The following is a 15,910-nucleotide window of genomic DNA, read 5'->3' as shown; positions in this document are numbered from 1 at the left end:
CTTTATATTATGTCATATTGTATTATATTAAAATGATATCATGTTGTTTTATATTAAAATTATTTATTGTTCTATTATATTAAAATGATATCATGTTGTTTTATATTAAAATGATATGTTGTATTATATTAAAATGATATCATGTTGTTTATATTAAAATGATATCATGTTGTTTTATATTAAAATGATATGTTGTATTATATTAGAATGATATCATGTTGTTTTATATTAAAATGATATCATGTTGTTTTATATTAAAATGATATGTTGTATTATATTAGAATGATATCATGTTGTTTTATATTAAAATGATATCATGTTGTTTTATATTAAAATGATATCATGTTGTGTCCACTGGTCAGTGTGACGTCATGATTATCTACAGTTACATCAGTTTGTAACTTCTCTTTTCCCGCCCAAAACTTGACACCTCCTCGGATCAGGTGTATGACGTCAGCACGCAGGACGAGGGGGCGGGCGGGCTCGGGATTCCTAAGGATTACCCGTCATACCCCGCGGGTGAAGATGGCGACAGTTGAGTAGAGCAGCGGATCAACTTCATCCTCGCGGTTCTGACTGGATCCTTCTCCCGGAAACCGCCGCGTCTCAGTCCGCTGCTCGTCCTCCCGCCGCCCGCCGCCTCCCTCGGATCTCCTCCTCCTCCTCAGCCGGACCTCAGTCCTGCTCCCCGGCCTCGGATCCGTTCGGAGCCCCCCCCCCCCCGCTCCGCGCCCCGCCGGAGGAGCAGACCAGAGCTCCGGCTAAAGTTTCTCCTCGTCTCCTCAGGGATTCGTTGGAGGAGACAACCGGGGCCGAGCCGCGCCGTCACAGGTGAGCTCACACCGGGTTGGTTGTGGTCAGGGAGCAGTGTGTCGGCGAACTGGGCCACAGACCGAACGGGAGCTGGCTCAGCGGGACCGGGCCGGTTTACCGGACTGTCGGAGGGTGGAGTCAGTGTGGTGTCGGCCCCGTTATCAGGCTGGTGTGTGTGTGTGTGTGTGGGGGGTTGCGTGCGTGCGTGCGCGCGCGCGCCTATCAGACACAGCTGAGGGCAGCAGCGTGAGGTACATACACACCTCATTCACATTGAAACTGGTTCTTAAAGATCCATATTTTACTTTCTGGAGTTTTATTAGAAGTTTTGATTCTTAAGAAACATGTCAACATTGACCTGTCTAATTAATATGTAATGAGCCTATCTTCTGATTGGCCGACTGTTTTCTGAGTTACGCACGGCCAGACCAACCAGCTCCTCTATTCACCATGCGTCTGTCTGACCGTGTTGTCCCGGAGAAAGGAGCTTCTATCTCCCTGCTCCGACTACCAACAAGTCATCGGGACATATATATATATAGTATGTAAGACGATCAGTGACTGTATATAAAGACGATCAGTGACTGTATATAAAGATGATCACTGACAGTATATAAAGAGGATCGGTGACTGTATATAAAGACGATCAGTGACTGTATATAAAGACGATCAGAGACTGTATATAAAGACAAATAGTGACTGTATATAAAGACGATCACTGACTGTATATAAAGACGATCAGTGTCTGTATATGAAGACGAATAGTGACTGTATATAAAGACGATCAGCGACTGTATATAAAGAAGATCACTGACTGTATATAAAGACGATCACTGATTGTATAATATAAAGTCAACCAGCGACTGTATATAAAGACGATCACTGACTGTATATAGAGACGATCAGATACTGTATATAGAGACGATCAGCGACTGTGTATAAAGACGATCAGCGACTGTGTATAAAGACGATCAGCGACTGTATATAAAGACGATCACTGACTGTATATAAAGACGATCTGAGACTGTATATAAAGACGATCTGAGACTGTATATAAAGACGATCACTGACTGTATATAAAGACGATCACTGACAGTATATAAAGACGATCACTGACTGTATATAAAGACGATCACTGACTGTATATAAAGACGATCACTGACAGTATATAAAGACGATCGCTGACAGTATATAAAGACGATCGCTGACAGTATATAAAGACGATCGCTGACAGTATATAAAGACGATCTGAGACTGTATATGAAGACGATCACTGACTGTATATAATGACGATCAGTGACTGTATATAAAGACGATCACTGACAGTATATAAAGACGATCACTGATTATATATAAAGACGATCTGAGACTGTATATGAAGACGATCACTGACTGTATATAATGACGATCAGTGACTGTATATAAAGACGATCGCTGACAGTATATAAAGACGATCAGTGATTATATATAAAGATGATCTGAGACTGTATATAAAGACGATCAGTGACTGTATATAAAGACGCTAAGTGACTGTATAGACAATCACTGAAGTATATAAAGACGAGCAGAAAAAAACTCCCTTTTAACAGGAAGAAATCTCTGACACATTTAGCTTCTGTGTATGATCACTGACTGTATATAAAGACGATTAGCCTTTAACCTGAACCTTTTAGCCTTGTTTCTGCTTTTAGGGTGAACTTAAGCTAGCTTTAGACAAATCATTCTTTAATACATTTAGTTGGTTTAATTTGATTTAAACTATTATAATTAGCCTTTAGCTTGTCTTTCTAGCTGTGTCATTCAGTATTTTTATTTAAGCCTGTAGTTTAAGTTGTTAGACTGTATTTGTAAGGTTTAGATTGCATCTTTATCTGTGTTTGCACCTATTTCTAGCTTCTCTGTATTTGAGCTGTTAGCCTTCATACACAGAAGCTAAATGTATTCAATTCAAAATACTTTATTTGTTGAATTGAGGGCATTGAGCTTCTCTGTACTTTAGCTGTTAACCTGTATATGTTTCAGTCTGGAGTTTCTCTCTTTCTCCTTGCGTCTCTGTTTTCTGTCTGGCTGGCAGCAGATAATTGACTTGTGTTTTTCCATCCCTCCATCTTGTGTTTCAGGTTACTGGAGGCTTCAGGCTCACACGCCCAGAGGAGGAAGAGGAGGAGAAAGTGGACTGAATGTGAGAGGACACAACAGAGAGGATGAAGAGTTTTCTGTGCTGACGTACGAGGTGAGAATCTATTCATTATTTCTTTGAAACAGAAACACTGTGACACTGTGGCCTTGGATCTTTTCTGTCTTTTCAACAGATCCATGTTTCTTTCTCTGTCTCTGAGCTCACAGTGATGATGCTGATGTAAAAATACAGTGAACATTTTCAGTCACACAAACACATACAGATGTGATGTCCATGTCGCCTGATGTCTTCCTGTGGCGAAGCTGTTTAAATGAAGAGATTAACTCTGACTTTACCTGGAGGTTGATGAGTTTTGTGTCGGCAGGAACGTGAACATACATCAAATATCTTCACTGTGATGAGGGGATCAATGTCGGGTGCAAATCTTTTTGTGTCTTGATGTTTGATTGGATCACAATGAGTTTTTACACCTGAGGAAACGGGAACAATCGTGGCAGGTGATCCTCTAACTCTCCCTCTGGTCTGGTTTCCCTGTTTCACCATGGGGTGGGTCTCTTAGCCCCTAACAACCTCCCTGCAACCATGGCAAATGATTAAAGTGTGATTGGGACGATGTGTCTGTCTTTAACACATTTTTGTTTCTTCATAGGTTTTTCTGATGGTCACAAGACTTTGACTTGACGTGTAACAGCTGATCCTCTGTCTGTTTCAGGTGTGTTGTTTCTGTGGATGATCAGATCTGGAGCAGATCACAGTTCAGGTACAATCACTGAAACACACCTGAAGTCATAATGTGAACCCGACTGAAGGAAAACAGATGATCAGCTGGTGAAGTGAGGGGAGGGAAGGAGGATGACAGGATGGAAGGAAGAGGGAGAGGAAAAAGAAATCAACAGGAAAAGGGATAAAGACCAAAGAATGTTGGAAGGAAAAAGGAAAGAAATGAAGGGGAGGAGAGAAGGAGGGAGAAAGGAAGGGAGCAAAAAGGGCAAAGGGAATTAATATTAGAAACACGGTGAAAGAACAAGAGGACACAAACAGGGGGAACCAGAAAAAAAGAAGTAAAGAAAGAGATGATGATGATGATGTGATAACTAGACCAGAGGGTCCTCACAGAAATGGTAATATAGAAATATACATGTGTGTGGGTGTGTTGCGTGACAGCAGACCATGTTGGGTAAAAACACTCGGGGCGTTTTGATGTAAAATTCAGCAGCTGCAGTCAGACGAGATGAAGACACCTTCTTCATCCTCCTCATCCTCACCTGAGTGTCTGTGTCGTGAAAGTGACTTAAAAAATTCACATCACTTTTTTTACGTTGTTTGTTGCTTAATGTTGCTGTTTATTTCAGCGTGCGCCACTTTACAATCGGCGCCGCATACTTGATTGATCATCTTTATATACAGTCACTGATTGTTGTTAGTGATCTTTATATGCAGTCTGTGTTCGGTCCTTGCAGTCGTCCTGGGGACACTGCAGGGTCTTATGGTTTGTGGTTGGTTTGGTTTCCATTATTGAAGTTTGTCGTTGACATTAACGGAGTTCAGGATTTGAAGATTCTGATATACTGAATAATTCCTGATAGATATGTTTTCTCATGTGTTCTGAGTGGTGGAGGTTCATTTTGTATAAACCTTCACTGTGGTGTGTAAATAATCACACGTTATCATCAGGTTCTATAGTGAAATCATCAATGTGTTATTTCACTGAGCTGCACCTCCTGTTGTTTTGTCAACTTATAATAACTTTCATTAAAATTCACTTGTTATTAAAAGGTAAAACTTTTGATGCTCAACTATTGTAACTGTTGGTCATGTGACACTCAGACGTCAGAGTGATAATGATCTTCACTGCAGCTGAAACCTGATGAAATATTCAGAAGCTCAGAAGCTCAGTTTCTTCTGTTGAATAAGTCGACAACTTAATTTACACTGAAGGGTGTGTGTGTGTGTGTGTGTGTGTGTGTGTGTGTGTGTGTGTGTGTGTGTGTGTGTGTGTGTGTGTGTGTGTGTGTGTGTGTGTGTGTGTGTGTGTGTGTGTGTGTGTGTGTGTGTGTGTGTGTGTGTGTGTGTGTGTGTGTGTGTGCGCGCGTGCGTGCGCGCGCATCAGTTTTACTTGGGCAGAACTAGTTCAACCTTAATGTTGTTTTTTATTTAAAAGATCATAAGGAAGATATGAACATGAAGGAAATATATTAAGATTTTATTTAAAGGATAAAATAAAATGGAGGACTTTTTTTTTACAAGAAACAGATGTTACTGAAATATATATGATACAAATTTAAAACAAACACTTTGCTTGAATGCTTGAAATTATAATTTCTTTCCAAAATTTATGAGCTAATTACACAATGGCGGCCATTTTTACAAGAGTCACATCCTACAAAAGAAAACCATTTTAATTTTCATTGTTCATAGACGTGACCTGACTAAGTAAAATCACTTCCTGTTAGCATGACAGTTAGCATGTTAGCTGCCACGGCTCTGTTCACATTAACAGTCTGATGCCCACATGTTAATGTTCCGATCAATAGAGCTGCACTTCCTGTTCTGGAAACAAACTGAGATCAATGTGTCGCCTCAGGCACACGCACAGAGCACATGTTTTGATGACCTTGTGAGGACCGTTGATGTACTTATGATGCATTTCTTGTGTTTGTGAGGACAGGGTTCTACCTGCACTGTGGGGACGTCTTCATGGACCCAGGTGCTCAGATGTCCTCACGCTGCAGGTCTCCAGCCTGGTCTCAAAAACAACACAAACACATTCACATTTTGTCAGTCACACATGTAGGAGGCTTCGGTGATGTCGATGTGGGGCGACCGGGCATTGATCTGCAGAGAAAGGGAGAGTGAGAGAGTGACAGTAGTGTCGCAGTTGAGTTTTGGTTGAGGTCTGGTGGTGGGCGGTTGACGGGCGGTTGACGGGTGACTGGCGGCGTCTGCGTTGTTTTCTACCTCATCTCTTCTCCTGGCAGGACCGACCGATCAACAGGAAGACAATCAGGAAGGACGTGGGGCCCAGGATGACGAGCGCGGCCCCTGCCAGGAAGCCGTACCGCAAGGCTCCACCACAGCACCGCGAGACCCGCCACGCCATGCCCGCCGCTCCACCCCCACCTGTCCCGCAGCCCGATATGGACCAGGTAAACCAACACACTGTTCACACACCTCCACTCCCCTTTCAGCCCCTCACCCACCTCCCTGCCGGGCGGCCGCACCACATCCTGACGTCCCCGCTCCCGTTATCGGACAGCGAGCCAGATGTCTCCAGTCTGTCCAGTCTGGAGCTCTGCATCCCTCCGCCATCGCTCTTCAGAAGCCACACCTGCCGGCTCAACAGGACCAGAACCATGGCGGTGGGCGTTACGGCATCTGACTGCAGGAGTCCTCATAACAACTCAAGTCTTCGGCGAACCTCAAGTCTTCGCCGTGAAGCGAGTCGCTCCACAACCATCGGCCACCAGAGTGTTCCAGCACATCGCAGCCCGACCACGGCCTGGAGACACGCCCCCTCTGGCAGAGGGGAGCGTCAGCTGCAGACCATCCCTCCGAAGGGCATCCTGAAGACACCGACCTCGCTGGGCATGGAATACGCCTGCAACTTCATCAGGAAATCAAAGTCAGTGGAGCTGCTGGATGACGAACAGGGCGGCGCCGGTCGCCACACTCCGACCCGCTCACTGGACCGGGCGGAGCGGCGGTCCTCGGCCCCGCCCTCGCCCTCGCCCACCACGACCAACTGGAACTGGAAGATGCAGGTTCTGGAGGAAAAGGTCCGCTTCTCCAACTTTCTGGATGAGATCACCTGTCGGGTCTTGAGCCCCGCCCACCTCACACTGCTGGGTAGGTCGCCCTGTGGAGAGCCAGGAAGCCCCGCCCCCCATCGTAGACATCACGGCGGCCGCCCTGCTCTCAGGAAGCAGCGGACAGAGAGTCGGCCCACAGACCGCACTCGGCGCTGGGACGACTGGGTGGCGGCGCTGCAGCGACCCAGCAGCTGGTACCAGCCACTGCAGGAGGAGGGGGCGGGGCAGTGGCATGACATCACAGAAGAGGCGGGGCCTAAAGAGGAGGTTTTGGGGGAGAAAAGAGTAAAGATGCATATTCAGGGGAATAAACACAGACTTCCTGTCTCTGACCTGTCCCATATCAAGGTAGGTCAGAGGTTGACGACCCCTCACCCCCATCCCCACCCTCCCTGTTGACAAGGCTTTGTGTACATCTCCAGCTGTGATGATGAAGAAGGAGGTGGTGGTGGTGGTGGTGGTGGTGGTGGTGGTGGTGTGTGTGTGTGTGTGTGTGTGTGTGTGTGTGTGTGTGTGTGTGTGTGTGTGTGTGTGTGTGTGTGTGTGTGTGTGTGTGTGTGTGTGTGTGTGTGTGTGTGTGTGTGTGTGTGTGTGTGTGTGTGTGTGTGTGTGTGTGTGTGTGTGTGTGTGTTCGTCGTGTGTGTGTGTTCGTCGTGTGTGTGTGTGTTGGGTGTGTGTCAGGTCCAGTCACCTGAGCTCAGTGTGAAGTGTCTGAATACTTGTGGAGTTCAGAAGAATTTCATGTTTTATCATCTGCATCATCATCACAACATGTTCTGAATGTTTTTGGTGAAGTTGCTAAAATACCCAGAATGCTGCAGTACGAAGGTAAATGTAACAAAACATTAATTTGTTTTAATATCTACAAGCCCTTTTCTATTGATTACCAGTGATGACACTAATGTGTCTGAATGGAACCATCTGATTGGCTTGTAGCTGCCCCAATCACAACTGATCTGTAGCCATCGGGCCAAGCTGCATGCTGGGATGTGAACTGACACACGTCAAAGGAAACAGCTGATCGTCTCTGTTTCATTAACCTTGAACACGAGGAGCAGAGTCCAGCTGCTGCTCGTGTTTGTGATCCTGAAGCCAATAATCAATAATGTTATTGATGCTAATAAATATAAAAAGACTGAGGCATTTTTCTTCTTCCTTGATGAAAGTGTCCAGTCTGAGTTTGATTATTAATTATTGATTGTTTCCCCGTACCCTGTTGATGAATATAAACGAGATGATTATTGTGATTGACAGTAGTTTGTTGTGTTTTTGTGTTGCAGGATGCTTTAACAGACTCCGACAGGATCAGGTCAGTTTCTCTGTCTCCTCAGCTTCATCAATAAGACTGATCGACTGTTTATACAGATCAATAACTATATACAGACGATCACTCACTATATAGAGACGATCAATAACTATATACAGACGATCACTGACTGTATATTCAGATCAATAACTATATACGGACGATCACTGACTGTATATTCAGATCAATTTCTATATGCAGACAATCAATAACTATATACCGACGATCACTGACTGTATATTCAGATCGATAACTATTTGCAGACAATCAATAACTATATTCGGACGATCACTGATTGTATATAAAGTTGCCGCCATCTTGTTCTGGTGACGCCAGTAGTGATCGTGGAGTTGAGCCGTGGTATCGAGGCCCCGCCCACACCCTTGACCAATCACGAGTCAGTGTCAGCTGTCAATCATCACGTCTCAGCCCCGTTTCTATATCATCAAATAACTACTGCAGCCAGGCGCCAGGGGGCAGGGCTAAGGACCTGTACTGCAGCCAGACACCAGCGGGCGTCATGATATTTATAAACTTTGACATTATCATCCTGATTCTTCTCACCCGACCTCCGCCCTCTGTCTCCTCCCGTTTCCCAGAATCCTCCAGCAGCAGAATGAGGACCTGCGGCGCCGCCTGTCTCTCTCCACCCACAAGATGGAGGCCATGGAGGCGGAGTTTGACGGCAGCCGTCATTACATGGAGGCGGAGCTCAGCCGGACCAGAGACGACCTGGACAAGATGAGGGACAAGTTCCGTAGGTGAGGACTCAGATGATAATGAGCAGTGATCTGATTGGCTGATAGAAGAAGCTGACCTGTGATTGGCCTCTGTGTCTGCAGACTCCAGAACAGCTACACAGCATCTCAGAGAGCCAATCAGGATCTGGAGGAGAAGCTTCACGCTCTGGTAAACCTGCGTGTGTCCGCCCATATTTATATAAACATGAATATAACTTCCATCCTGTCACCTCCTGACTCTGTCTGCCCTCTGATCTGTGTGTGTGTGTGTGTGCGCGTGTTGTCAGCCAATAACTGATCAATAACTAAATGAAAACACTCCGACGCTGTGTATTGATTGCCTGTGGAAAACTTGATTTGACTGACAGCAGAGCAGGGACATGATTATTTGTAACTTTGATTCTTTAATGAGATCATGAGCAGAATGAATCTTCATGGTTTATTGTGATATGATGATATATTTGAATTTAAAAAAACTAGAAATTCCACAACTTTTAAATTTGTCATTTACTTTTTAAGAAATTAAAATGTCTCCACTTTTAGAAAAAAGCAAATTGAAATGTTTCAACTTTCCTCCGTCAGTTAGTTGGGGATTTTTATTTATTGAAACACGTCACAGTGAAAAGTTCTGAACGTTTTATTCTGTTCTTCTTCATCTTCTCTTCTCACGCTGCTCTGATGGACTGACTCATCTTCATCACCTTTTCATCTTCATCCTCCTCACCAGGCTGCCGTCAGTCAGACTTGGGTTCATGCAGTTGGGTTTCATTCATGTTCTTCTTCCTCTTCATCCTCCTCTTCCTGCTCACGTCTGTCTATATGTAGTTATATATTTACATTTATATATAACTACAGTTCGTATCTATATCAGAGTCGCCGTGTTTCCTCCGCCTCTGTCATGCTAGCTTCGTTAGCTCGTGTTAGCTGCTAACTGGTTGCTTCTCCTCTCTGTAGCTTCAGCACTTTGATCAGATCTTATTGATCATCTCGCAGCAGCATCCCATAATGCACCTGTGAAGTGCAGCGTTCAAATGATCTGGGAAAAAACTGTAAAAAGCCGGGACGTTAAAACATCATCGACGTTCTTGTGTCTAGCTCGATTTTTGACTTTTCAAAATGTGTAAAGTGAAAAACATAAAACTACAAAAATGTCGTCTAGATGGATTCTAACCCGTTGGAATTATGGATTCATATTTCATAAGATTATTCCCACATGATCTGAATGTAGAGTTTCTGCTGAAGGCCCGCCTGCTGTCACCTCAGCCTCCTGACGGGCTGTCTCACTTGTGATTGACAGCTGATGTGCTCTAATGAGATGTCTCCGCCCCCCTCAGCTACGGAAGGTGGAGCGGGACAAGAAGACGATGGACCAGGAGATTGTGGAACTCACCAACAAACTGCTGGATGCTAAGAACACCATTGACCGCCTGGAGGAGCTCAACGTACGTTCACATGAGTTCATACAGAAACAATCTGCTGCATATCTGTTGTCTGGATCAATCAATAACAAATCAATTATCAATATGTAACTGAACAAACACACATGGAATAATCTGTCAGCAGATGTCACGTGTCCATCTGAGGCTCATGTGGTCTGTGTCTGTCTGTGACTGTCTGTGTCTGTCTGTGACTGTGAACGTCTGTGGTTGTCTGTGACTGTCTCTGTCTGTGACTGTCTGTGACTGTTTGACTGTGACTGTCTGTGACTGTGACCGTCTGTGGTTGTCTTTTACTGTCTGTGACTGTCTCTGTCTGTGAATCTTTGCCTGTCTGTGCTTGTCTGTGAGTGTCTCTGCCTGTGACCGTCTGTGGTTGTCTGTTTCTGTTTGTGACTGTCTCTGTCTGTGACGTCTGTGGTTGTCTTTGACTGTCTGTGGCTGTCTCTCTCTGTGACTGTCTGTGCCTGTCTGTGAGCGTTTCTGTCTGTGACCGTCTGTGGTTGTCTGTGTCTGTTTGTGACTGTCTCTGTCTGTCTGTGGCTGTCTCTGTCTGTGCCTGTCTCTGTCTGTGACTCTCTGTCTGTGCCTGTCTGTGAGTGTCTCTGTCTGTGACTCTCTGTCTCTGTCTGTGCCTGTCTGTGAGTGTCTTTGTCTGTGACTCTCTGTCTCTGTCTGTGCCTGTCTGTGAGTGTCTCTGTCTGTTACTGTCTGTGACTGTCTGTGTCTGACTGTCTGTGACTCTCTGTCTCTGTCTGTGCCTGTCTGTGAGTGTCTCTGTCTGTTACTGTCTGTGGCTGACTGTCTGTGACTCTCTGTCTCTGTCTGTCTGTGAGTGTCTCTGTCTGTTACTGTCTCTGACTGTCTGTGTCTGACTGTGTCGGACTGTGACTGTCCGTATCTGTCTGTCTGTGACTCTGTCCTCAGGAGCGCTACAGACAGGACTGTAACTTGGCCGTTCAGCTGCTCAAATGCAACAAGTCACATTTCAGGAACCACAAGTTCGCTGATGTAAGTAACTGACACCTCACTGTGGCTAATTCTAATGCTAATGCTAACTCAACCACTGAAGACGCAGACATGTGTGTGCGTGTCATCTGCAGCTGCCCTATGAGCTGCAGGACATGTTGAATAAACACATGAAGAGCAGCCTACCGGAGGGAGGCCCCGCCCCTGGCCCCGCGTCCGGCCCTCAGGACCCGGATTCTCTCAGTTTGACCCCGGCTGATGTCGTGCCGACCTCCGTCATCGCCCGGATCCTGGAGAAACCGGAGCCCCTGGTCCTGAATTCTGCCCAGTCCAGGAGCTGCGGCCGGCCTGTGGCCGAGGATGTGTTCGTGCATGTGGACATGACCGGCTCCGCCGGCGCCGAGGGGCGGGGCAGAGAGCGTGGTGGCGGTCCAGAAGAGTCGCAGCAGAACGGTTCCTGTCGCAGTCTGGACAGGCTGTCGGGCGGAGAGGAGGCGGGTGGGGTTTCCTCCTTCGAGAAACTGAATCCGTACCCGGTGCCGCCCCCCCCTCACCCCCTGTACCCCGGCCGCAAGGTCATCGAGTTCTCGTCAGACGACAAAGTGAAGATACCCAAGAACTCGCCGCTGCCCAACTGCACCTACGCCACGAGGCAGGCAATCTCTCTGAGCCTCGTCCAGAACGACGACGAGCGGCTGGCCCCCGGCAGCCCCGCCCCATCGTCATCCTCTGCGGGGGGGGGCGGAGCCAACCAGCACACGCCGCCATCGCAGCGGGATGTCACCAGTGAACCGCTGTCAAGCCAGTCCAGCCCCTTCAGCAGCCCGCCACAGGTAACGTGAAGCTCATCTGACTGTGTGTGTGTGTGTGTGTGTGTGTGTGTGTGTGTGTGTGTGTGTGTGTGTGTGTGTGTGTGTGTGTGTGTGTGTGTGTGTGTGTGTGTGTGTGTGTGTGTGTGTGTGTGTGTGTGTGTGTGTGTGTGTGTGTGTGTGTGTGTGTGTGTGTGTGTGAGAGACGGACAGACTTGAGCATCTGTACTAACAGGATGTAACCTACCCCAGGCCCCCAGTGCCCTGGCGAGCTCCGGCAGCTCGGAGGAAGACCTCCTGGCCAACTGGCAGAAGATGTTTGTGGAGAAGATGGCTCCGACCTGCGAAGGCGCTCTGACGCACCGCACGTCATTCAGCAGTCAGACGGCTCAGGAGCTGCAGAGGAGGCGGCCAGCTGGGAGGGGCGGGGACTCCTCAGACCACCACCGAGCAGCGTACTCGGACGGAGAGGAGGGGTCGTCGGCGAGGAGCTGGACGCCGAGCAGAGGCTCCAGCCTCGATACTGACACCGACACGGAGCCGCGGCCCGGCAGGAAGCTGCGTTACCGGGGAGACGGCTCCGCTGATGAGGGCGAACGGCTGCTGATGAACCTGGAGGACGACGGTGGCAGCGGGGACACGGCAGTTACGGTGGTGTCCAGTCCTGCCGACGCCCACGGGGGGGAGGAGTTAGAGGAGGAGGAGGAGAGAGACGTCCTCCCCCACGACCTGCCCATCATCTCACCCCGCGTCCTGGAGTTTGACCCCACCCTGGCTGGCCCCGCCCCCTCACAGCGGCCTCAGAAGAGTCCGAAGAGAATGGGCGTCCATCACCTGCACCGCAAAGACAGCCTGACCCGAGCCCAGGAGCAAGGCACCCTGCTGGACTAATGCTCCCTCTCCACTGTCTGAGCCCGCCTTGCCCGCCCCACACTGTGCTCCCAGCTGCTGTCTGTCTCCATGCCAACTGACCTGTCTGTCACAAGGGTCAGAGGTCACCCACCCATCCAGGATATAGCCATACTCTACTGTATGCTGCAGAGCTGTGTGTGTGTGTGTGTGTGTGTGTGAGACATGACTGTCCATATACTTTTGGCCACATGCTGGTGGTCAGGTGTCTGTATAGCTCCTAACAAACAATAAAAATTGGCCAAAAGTATGTGGACATTTCAACATGTAGATGTTTGTCTTGAAGACATTTTTTCACCAGAATGTAAAAAAAACATCAACAATTAAATTCATCAGAAAATGTAAGTCCTGTTGAGTGACGTTGAGTGACGAGTGTCCACATACTTGTGGACACATTGGTTCATTTCATCACAGAAGTTTGTGGTCAGATGATTAAGAGTCAGTTTAAAAATCAATATTAAAAATCGTACTATTCAGAGTGTGTGTGTGTGTGCTTGTGCGTGCGTGCGTGCGTGCGTGGTATAAACTTAAAACTTTGCCTTGTTTCTTGACCAGGAGCTTTTATTTTGAAGAGAACAAATGACAGACACACCACACTCTGTGCCTGTCACTCGACCTGCAGGGTCAGACTTTTATTTTGTATGTGTTCATTGACTTCCTGTCGTGATGTTTAGTCACCTTGTTGTTTTGTTGCAGTCGCAGACATTTGACCTTTGACCCTGGCTGCCACCACCTACACTCTGACTGTACCTGTGGGGGCATAGCCGGGGGCAGGGCTTCCCCTGGAATAGTTTTATTTTTGTTTTTGTGGAGAAATAATTTAGTTTGATTAGTTTTGTTTCTGATCAGTTTTTATGTTCCGGTGTTTCGGTACAGAGGATTGTTAGTGCCACAAAAACCCTAACCCCGTGAACTTTGTCCCCTGACATGGCGTCCTCGTGTTAGTCCAGGTCCTGGTCCTAGGCCTGGTCTTAGTCCTGGTTCTGGTCTCTGGCCTTGTTCTGCTTTTACTCTTGGTCTCAGGCCTGGTCCTGGTCCTGGTTCTGGTCATGGTGTTAGTCCTGGTTCTGGTCCTGGTGTTAGTCCTGGTTCTGTTCTGATCTTTAGTTGATTTTGTGATCACCTGTCACGTTTCTCAATAAAGTTCATTAATATTCTGTGATTGATTCTGATTGGTGGAAACACTGCGGACGGAGCTGTTTCCTGTTTGTAGCACAGTTGGATTAGCTCACTGCTAATGCTAACAGAGCATTTCCTGCTTCTTCACATTAAAAACACTTGAACTGACTCAAACTGTGAAGCAGCAGCAGTTAACACTGTTGCTATGTCAACAGGGTTTGATTTTAAATATTTGTGGCAGCAGTGAGACTCTGACGTCAGCTGATCGTGACTCACGAGGACCAACGACTGATCCATTGATCGACTGTTTGGTGTATTGATCCTGTTGATTATTAGTTTTCAGCTTTCTGGAGAAGTGACGACACGTTAATCATCTTCTCACATCAGACGAGTTCACATCTGAACTGTGGCTCAGGACGTAGAGTCGTTCGTCCACCAACCCGAAGGTGGCGGTTCGATCCCACCCTCCGCCAGTACACATGCCGCTGTGTCCTTGGGCAAGACACTTAACCCTAACTTGCTTCTGACGGCTCTTCCGGCAGTGTATGAATGTGTTTGAATGGGTGAATGTGACTTTCCTGTAAAGAGCTTTGAGTGGTCTATATGACTAGAAAAGTGCTATGTAAATACAGTCCATTTACCATTTACGTCACACAATAAAAAAGTGTGTTTCCTTGGTAACGAAGCCGAAGACGAGCACCAATCACAGGGTGCCGCCTCATGATAGTGTTGGTGCATGATGGGATACGAATGCTGTCACGCTCTGACAGGGTGCATGATGGGACACAGGAAGACGATTATTTGCTGAGGCCAAGTCTGTCGGCCATTATTTCCCATAATCTTCTGTGTTCTGAAGCAGAAGAACCGCAAATAAGTTTCTAACTGAAAAACGTTGGTAGTTCAGGAGAGAACAGACAGAGAACAGAACAGAAGAGACAGAACAGACAGAGAGAGAACAGACAAATGGAACAGAACAGACAGAACAGAACAGACAGAGAGAACAGACCCGACAGAACAGAACAGACAAAGAGAACAGACAGAACAGAACAGACAGAGAGAACAGACCAGAACAGAACAGAGAACAGACAGAACAGACAGAGAAAACAGAACAGACAAATGGAACAGAACAGACAGAGCAGAACAGACCACACAGAACAGAACAGACAAAGAGAACAGAACAGACAGAGAGAGAGAACAGACCAGACAGAACAGACAAATGGAACAGAACAGACAGAACAGAACAGAACAGACAGAGAGAACAGACCACACAGAACAGAACAGACAAAGAGAACTGAACAGACCAGACAGAACAGAAAAGACAGAGAGAACAGAACAGACAAATGGAACAGAACAGACAGAACAGAAAAGACAGAACAGACAGAACAGAACAGACCAAACAGAACAGACACATGGAACAGAACAGACAGAGAGAACAGAACAGACAGAGAACAGACCAGACAGAACAGACAAAGAGAACAGAACAGACAAATGGAACAGAACAGACAGAGAGAACAGAACAGACAAATGGAACAGAACAGACAGAGAGAACAGAACAGACAAAGAGAACGGAACAGACCAGACAGAACAGACAAAGAGAACAGACCAGACAGAACAGAACAGACAAAGAGAACAGACCAAACAGAACAGACAAAACAGACTCGGTGTGTCTGGTGAATAAAACATGATATATCCGCGGTCTGTTCCTTTAACTGCAGCCGAGCTCTGAATTATTCAACAAAATTTTATTCTTGGCGACGTCACAGACACATGAATTATTAAAGATTATTAAAGTCACCTTAAACTGTGTGTGTGTGTGTGTGTGTGTGTGTGTGTGTGTGTGTGTGTGTGTGTGTGTGTGTG

General features: G+C 46.8%; 1 protein-coding gene across 7 annotated transcripts; it reads left to right on the top strand.

Moving 5' to 3' along the window:
• The first annotated feature begins 510 nt into the window (after nt 1-510).
• Nucleotides 511-14,088, top strand: tjap1 (tight junction associated protein 1 (peripheral)). 7 transcript variants are annotated; one of them, XM_035606822.2, is made up of 13 exons: nt 511-831; nt 2,934-3,046; nt 3,666-3,713; nt 5,622-5,685; nt 5,932-6,099; nt 8,043-8,071; nt 8,668-8,829; nt 8,911-8,977; nt 9,536-9,565; nt 10,143-10,250; nt 11,172-11,255; nt 11,348-12,046; nt 12,275-14,088. In XM_035606822.2, exons 5-13 carry the CDS (start codon nt 5,980-5,982, stop codon nt 12,911-12,913), a joined length of 1,938 nt encoding a protein of 645 aa, XP_035462715.1. In that variant the 5' UTR covers nt 511-831; nt 2,934-3,046; nt 3,666-3,713; nt 5,622-5,685; nt 5,932-5,979; the 3' UTR covers nt 12,914-14,088. The 7 variants fall into 7 exon arrangements, with proteins under 7 accessions (XP_035462715.1, XP_035462716.1, XP_035462714.1 ...); XM_035606823.2 differs by having other exon boundaries at nt 5,622-5,697; XM_035606821.2 differs by lacking the exon at nt 5,622-5,685.
• The last annotated feature ends 1,822 nt before the right edge of the window (nt 14,089-15,910 follow it).

The sequence above is a fragment of the Scophthalmus maximus genome, chromosome 10 (assembly GCF_022379125.1).
Source record: "Scophthalmus maximus strain ysfricsl-2021 chromosome 10, ASM2237912v1, whole genome shotgun sequence".
In the NCBI taxonomy this organism is placed as follows: Eukaryota; Metazoa; Chordata; class Actinopteri; order Pleuronectiformes; family Scophthalmidae; genus Scophthalmus; species Scophthalmus maximus.
Note: the sequence above shows the minus strand (reverse complement) of the source record. Positions and strands in the feature narration are given on the sequence as shown.